The sequence below is a fragment of the Triticum urartu genome, unplaced genomic scaffold (assembly GCF_003073215.2).
Source record: "Triticum urartu cultivar G1812 unplaced genomic scaffold, Tu2.1 TuUngrouped_contig_5605, whole genome shotgun sequence".
Lineage (NCBI taxonomy): Eukaryota > Viridiplantae > Streptophyta > Magnoliopsida > Poales > Poaceae > Triticum > Triticum urartu.
In genome coordinates, this window is record NW_024116293.1 from 1 (window position 1) to 7854 (window position 7854).

The 7854-nt window shown below is 42.3% G+C and overlaps 1 protein-coding gene across 1 annotated transcript; it reads right to left on the minus strand.

The window, feature by feature from the left end:
• Positions 1–2826: 2826 nt before the first annotated feature.
• LOC125529447 (nuclear pore complex protein NUP58) lies at positions 2827–7854 on the minus strand (the record flags this gene model as incomplete). Its single annotated transcript, XM_048693856.1, is given in 6 exon segments — positions 2827–3189; positions 3347–3387; positions 4372–4876; positions 5148–5567; positions 6976–7090; positions 7731–7854. Coding segments are annotated over 6 exon segments (1206 nt in total). The 3' UTR covers positions 2827–3156.

The window sequence follows — 7854 nt, forward strand, 5'->3', positions numbered from 1 at the left end:
GTCAATGAGGTAGGCGGCGATGTGGGCGTTGCGGGGGAGGGAAAGCGCGAGGCGACGGGCGGGTGCTGTATATAGACGCGTGCGCGCTCACTGTTGACGATGAGGTGGACATCCACTGGCCCCAAGCACATTTTTGAGAATTTTCCCGGTAATTACTATTGGAAATGGGTTCAACGACAGAAGAAAACAGTGAGAAATGAGCAAACTTATTACTAACTGTTATACCATCATTTTTACTGAATGAGAAACCGCGAGAGGAAATAATATGTTTGTCTTTGCAATCGTGCATCGAGCTTTTTTTTACCATCAATTTTTAGGAAGTCTATGGAACGCATGGTCGAGAAACGTAAGAAAGCAAGAAAAAGACACGATGATTTTGTAGGAATGCAACGTAAAGCAGACAACTGCAAAATATGAAAAGTGTGAATGGTTGATTAGAGTAGCTCTGGTAGAGCCGAACCGTCATCAAAATGGATATGGAGCGCGCTCCATGTGCATATGAAGACCGTCAAGGTGATGCGCAAACTCGGCGTCTTTGTATTGGTTGCACCCGTATCAATGTGACTCACTCGTCAATGAAACATCATTTCCCTCCAATCCCCCTTCGATTCCCACGTGAAAATCTCCTTTGCGCCAAACAATTTGGTTTGGAGGAAGCGCGCTTTAAAAGTTGGCTCCGAGGCGTAAATTTGGAGATTGAGAGGCCAGATATAGAGGGCGCCTCATAAATTACGATGATTCTGTTTTCATGGTTTTTTTAATTACTAAAAGTACATTAGCAATTATCATGACGATTCAAGTCTGCTGGATTTACTCTTAGACGAGACAAAAAAAATGTCTCGGATGCATGCGAATGGTGGTTAATTTTTATAGGAAGGTGCAGTGGGGAAGCCACGTACAAGCTGGGTAGTCAATTGACTACCCAGCTTTTTGGTGAAACTAGCTTATAGGTGTAGAAATATTGAAATAAATTTGTGTAAATTCATATAGTTGACCACACAAATTCATATTGACTACACAGGACAATTTTTCTGGCACCGCCACTGGAAAGGTTGCGTAGGAAACCAGTTTAAAAGAATACCGTTCGTTTGTCCAAAGGTTGCGTAGGAAACCATGGCATTTTCTACTATCATTTTCCATATAATTTCTTGGTTTTTACAGAATTGCAAACGAAAATGAAGCATGGAGGAGAATGGCCAAGATCGAGATCCTTCGGAAGAGGAAAAAGATCCTAGATAACGAGTGGAAAGTTTAACGGAGACAAATTAGACCGGACAGGCCAGGCCGCGACTGCTGCCTCCCGCCGCCACCTCCCAGCGCACAATACCGTTCGTTTGTCCAAAGGTTGCGTAGGAAACCATGGCATTTTCTACTATCATTTTCCATATAATTTCTTGGTTTTTACAGAATTGCAAACGAAAATGAAGCATGGAGGAGAATGGCCAAGATCGAGATCCTTCGGAAGAGGAAAAAGATCCTAGATAACGAGTGGAAAGTTTAACGGAGACAAATTAGACCGGACAGGCCAGGCCGCGACTGCTGCCTCCCGCCGCTACCTCTCAGAGAACGAAACGCCGCTGCAGATGGCAGAGTACAGATGTTTATGTGTAGCTCCGTTGACGGTAACGTGAAGCAATGTTTATGCGTAGTGGCTCGTCGCTTTATTACACCACGTGATCGGTATCGCCCCGCTGCTTCTCGGCAGGTTCCACTGCCCCAGTGACGGTGAGTGAGGCCTCTCTGGCCAGTGATTGGTTGGGCACAGGCACGGTGGCAATCAGAATTGCTTTGCTGCCAATCGACCGGATAACTGCAACAGGAAAACCGGGAGCAGCAGAGGTCGTAAGCGCTGACGATTCTCATCAGGGAGGAAGAAGGATCCGTCGCGATCAGGTGACGACCGTGCCGCTGCTGCCACAACGATGTACTAAGAACAACGGCGTGTCAGTGAAAATCTAGACAGGTTCGGATGTAGTGAAACGTTAGACGCACCAACCAGAGGTTGGGTCATCGGATGAATCTTCCTTTCCCTGTATGGAAATGGCTAGTAGTAGAACTTACACGGAAGGAACAGCAGCGGACCTTTTCCCGGTCACGAGGGTTTCTAGATTTGTCCAGCTCTTTGTTTTGTTTCAAAAAGAAGAAGAAACTGTCCAGCTCTACTACCTACGTGACCGCACCGCGCGTGCTGAACACTGCCGAGTTCGTTCGTTCAAAAATGGGAAATGGATATGCATATGCTTGGGTTGAAAACTACTCCCTCCGTTCCTAAATACTTGTCTTTCTAGGCATTTCAACAAATGACTACATACGGAGCAAAATGAGTGAATCTACACTCTAAAATATGTCTACATACATCCGTATGTAGTAGTCATTTGAAATGTCTAGAAAAACAAGTATTTAGGAACGGAGGGAGTAGCTTCTCAATGTGTCAACCCTCCTCCGCTTGTGTGCACAAAGGCGGGAGCTTCACTCATCAGGACGTCCCAGTCAAAACGAGAAACAGAATTGAGAAAAAGAAAAAGGAAAGTCAGCGTCCCATCCCTTTCTCCGACCAGAAGGTCGGAGCCTTCATACTAAGTGTTGGTGCCGTGCATTCACGCATCCATGCACGACACCACACGCAGAGTGCCACATAAGAGTAATTAACATAACACAATCTTTGACCTGCGTGCCCGTTCCCCAGAACGAGACAAGTCGTAGCAGCTTCATCATCACCATAACAATAAGCAATGAGAATCACTGGAAGGAGTGTCAATTTTCTCCTAGCCCAGCAGCCAACAGCCCGACTCGAAAAGAAACCCCGAAAAATTTATGCTCCAGTGATGACAAAATAAATAAAACACTAGACAGGCTGCAAGACCAAGGTTCTGCAATGACAATCACAAACTAGTTGTGCCATTACAAGTTTACAACCTTTGCCTCTAAAAATAGGAAGCTTAGCTCTGTTAGCACTGAGATAGATAGTCCACAGGCAGAACGATGCTAACAACAGGCGTTAGACAAATGAATCTGGTACCAGGCAATTGACAAGATAGATAGTCACCCAAGCTCCACCGGTAGAATTGCCTGGAAAATTAATTACAAGTTTTTTTTCCTCAGTAGACAGGAGATACAAGAGGCGCCCGCCCGCATTTCACGGCCGATCAGTCACGTCTAGCGCCGGCCTCGGGCCTTTGACCTCCCTTTCTGCACCGAACAAAAATAACAAGGTGTGAGGAGATTGACGATTTGACAGCATACTACATCGTGTGTGAAACAAACAAAAAAAAACTTGTGCTTGGCATTGTCAACTACTGCTAATGAACAAAGGATGCTGTCGTAAGATGATGGGAATTTTACTCACAGATGTGCCACCAAAGCTGGACCCGGAAGCTGTAGCACCACCTGTAGGTAGGTACACAAATGGAATGTCATACAAATCACAGAAATGAATTAACAAGGGAAAACATTGTTTAGTTCTACTGAAAGTATAGAGTCACGACATGGGCAGTAACGATACTAACAAATCAAATTAAAAAATGACGTAAAGTAAAGCAGTGTCAGTGTATGCGCAGACATGCTAGCTTTTTTATAACTAGCTGAAGTACTGATGCACAGATCACGTACACTAGTGCTGTCATCAACAGATTGCGCTAAGGTATTAACATTTAGATGACACAGTTAATTCCATTGCAGCTACAACTAACAGATATGCTATTTGCAATTCCATTGATTCTGCTAGTCTAGTAAAATCTGCTGTAGATAGTGGTCTAGTGTTGGGCAGTACACAGAAGGAAATTGACAGGTCTATAAATTTTATGAAGCTGCTCAGAAAAAGAAGTTAGCTTATCATGAGTTGGAGACTTCCTGCCACTATAGAAAAAGCCGTTGATGGATCAATTTCTGTAGGTGGGTCTCAACTCGGATCGAGACATTCGGATTTGCCGATGAAGAGTACTGCCTTGGAGGGGAAATATGCCATAAGAAAGAAAAATGCAGACACGCCAAAACTGCTGGGAATCACCATAGGGATTCAGCGTTCAACTGAGAACATGTCGCCTCAAATAACAAGATTAGCGGTTTTGCAGCATATACTGTACAAGATTTTTAAAGATCCCAGCGGTGCTGAACTGCTGATACTAACAATTTGCAGCAAGGATACATTCAGATTGCAGCGAAAACTATGGGAGTCATCAAAGTAATGCAAATTTCTAAACACTTCAAACCATTCGGATCTGGGAGAGCCATCAACGTAATGCAGTACAGCACATAAAACGATTTTGGTTTTACTGTGTGCAACTGACATTTCTCATAGAACCTTTACCCTCATGACCAGAGGTCAATTGAAATGAACATCAAGTAACATACATCACAAGGAAGTTTGAGTACCTCCAAATGGCGTAGAGAATAGTGAAGTTCCAGTTAAAGCAGGTGTTGAAGGAAAAGATGGGGTGATACCCCCAAATCCAGACGGAGTTGGTGTTGATCCAAGAGTGGGAGTGGAGGATGTCCCAAATGGTGTGGACAGCGAGGCTGATCCAGTTGTACCGAAAAGGTTAGTTGTGAGACTTGAAGTTGTTGGTGTTGAAAAGAGACTTGAAGTGGATGGAGCAGAGGCCGGCATGCTAAAAGCTGTGAAGGGACTCGAGGAAGTTCCTCCAGAAGGGAGCAAAGATTGCTGTGGTTGGCTTGTTGCTGGTGCAGCAACTTGTGTTGTGGGCTGTACAGGAGCAGGCAAGTGCAATGTCGGATGGACCCTTTTGGCAGCTGCTTCTTCTTTGGCTGCTTCTCTTCTATTTGCCTCTAGAAATGGATCATTTGCATTGCCCAGACGGCGCTGACCATGTAGATATTCAGTTTTCATCGACACAACATACTGATGAAGATTTTCCACCTGTACAGAAAGTAACATCAGATATTCAGTTTCCATCGACACAATAACAAAAACTTTTCCCCCTCTTATATTGTCCATATACTATTTGATTTTACTAGAAAATTCATCAGTTAACTGCCTTATATATAGGCACTAATAATCAACAATAAATGACAGATATCATGTTCGCAACTTCAAAAATACTAATTTGAACAGTACATGTTAGATTTCTCATTTCCGTATAAACAAGGTGTCACCATAGAAGTAACATAGATGAATAATAAGATGTTACCTTTGAAGCGACATAGATGAAATAGTCATGCACATTCGACATAACTTTTGGTAGAGATTCCACAGAAGATGATGATCTTTTATTGCTCTCGATTTGAACCAGCTGCTCTAGTTCAGTAATCCACTTGCAGCATTCGTCAAGATACTTCTCAAACTTGTTGACAGTTTGCAGCATAAAAAGGGAAGGCCTCTTTGGGACGCCACTATAGAAATCATTGGTTGGTCCAGGCTGATTGGGCAGAGCTCCAGCAGGTCCAGAAGGATTTGAAGAACCTGTGGCTGATTTGAGGAACCTTGGTCTCAACATCATATATGAGCGAATAGCAAATTCTGTGTTCCACATCATTTCATTGACAACAGTCATCAACTCCTGAACAGATGCCTTCTCTCTCTCAATTACGGTTGCAGTCCCTGCGAGTTCCTGTTAAAGCAAATGAATAATTATCTGCCCAAGGAGGGATGTTCTAGGAATAGGTAGCATGTGCTTTATGAACGTATGTATTACCCAATTAGGAATAGATAACACTCCCTATTGCCACAAATATGCTTACAGTTATGGACTAAAACAGATGTCATTCTGGAGGACAGAGGCCGAGACAGAACTTCCAATATCTTCTAAATTGCTTAGATACTTGATGAAAATCGTATGTGTGAATTTTGTCATGAAAAGGTACTTCCATAATATGTAATTCTGTGGGGTATTACAACTATATTACGATAAAAAAAACAGTGGCAGAAGTTGCATTTGGAGACCATGCCAGTGTCCAAGAGGACTGCTTTCATAGGGAATACAAGGACCATTACTTCGAAATAAAATATTCAATGCTACATGGGATATTAACTTCAAATTTTCTTCTCTCTTTTTTTCTTTTGCAGAACTCCAAAAATATAATGGCTGGCCCAATCTTAAGGTATAACCCTTAGCCTGCACTGTTTCACAAACTTATTTACATTTCTGTGCTAATATATTAATTTAGCTGTATAAACGTTCTTTTTTCTTTTACAAGAGACAGTTTAGTCACTATTCCTGACAGAGGAATTTCTGATTGTGAACTAAGCTTTACCATCTAACGATTAAATTGCATATCTTACAGTCTTGCTAATATTGCTTACTGGGAAAATTCCATTACAGAATACTCTGTGCTAAGACGATACATGTCCATCATTCAGGGAACTAGTACAAAATAATACGCAACATTCAGGCTACTCTGTTCCAGTGGGGAAAAAAGGAATGCCTAGGTCCTACTACTAGGTGACACATACCGCCTAGCGCTTAATCATGCTATGCATGCGCTTAAGTGAGATAGGCGCTAGGCAGTGACAAAACACACAATTCTCTTCTTGGGTCAAGTTTATGATATCAAATATGCAGACGAATATCTTTTCCAATTGAGAGTTGAAGGTGAATAAGCACAATGCTATTTGTCTCCATTGCACTTCACTAGCTCATTGATCTTCCAGTGGTCAAATGGATACTTCCTCCGTCCGCGAATAAGTGTACTTCTAGCTTTTGTCTTAAGTCAAAGTTTTAAAACTTTGACCAACTTTAGAGGGAAAAGTACCAGCATTTATGGCACTAAATTAGTATTAGTCCGTTTTGAATTATACTTTCATAATATATCAATTTGGTGTCATATATGTTACTATTCTTTTGTATATAGTTGATTAAAATTTTAAAACTTTGACTTAGGACAAAAGCTAGAAGTACACTTATTCGCGGACGGAGGGAGTATGTGTGAAAGTTCATTGTTTCAGCAATGGAACAAGACAAAAACAAAGATACATACACTCCATGCAATGAGAAACTTGAGCAAGGGAAATAGTCGAACCTGAGCAATGTGACTTGCATCGAGCTCAAAATTGACATTCGAGATTGAGGAGTCATGAAGGCGACTGCACTGATCCAACCTTTCACTCTCGTCCTTGTACTCCCGTATTTTATCCCTACAAGATTGATTGTTAGCAAACCACATTCTAGGTATTTTCAGCACAAAAATCTTCCAGGTAATTCAGAGTGTAGACTGCAGCAGTATGACACCAATTGCTAAACAGATAATGGAAGGATACAAACTCCTGTAACCCTAAGCTCATAAAATTGCCACCTCCATGCCAATAGAAGCAGCAGCTTAACAACCCAGCTTAACTGGCAAATAAGATCATATAGAACACCAAAAGCACTTGTCTTTCGCCCAATACCTCAAATCAACAATAATGGACACTACTAAACCACCTCAAACAGAAACCCTCAACAATAGTAGTACAATAATTCAGCAAATTAAGAAAATTGATGCCTGGGAAACTTGAAAAACGCAATCTTATCGCGCAATGTCTTAATTTGAATCACACGCGCACATAAAAACTACTCCACTCATCCAACCCAACGACAGTGCATTTCACTAAGCTGACCTAGTATAGAGGTATGGCACAATTGGGTAAACAACAAGGGGTGAGATTCCAATCAATTGGAGCAAACCAAGAGATTAACCAAAAAAAATTGTAACCAATGACGCCCCAACTCATCACACAGAAAAGAAGCATACTTTTTTTTACCGGAAAATAGAAAGAAAAATTAGGGAAGCCATACTCGATCTGAAGCAGCGCCTTCTGCGAGTCGGCGTGGAGCTCATCCCACTTCGTGTTGTACCCTGCGGGCTTCCCCTCCTTTGTATACAGCATCAGCTGCTGCTGAGGCTGCGCCGTCGGCGCGG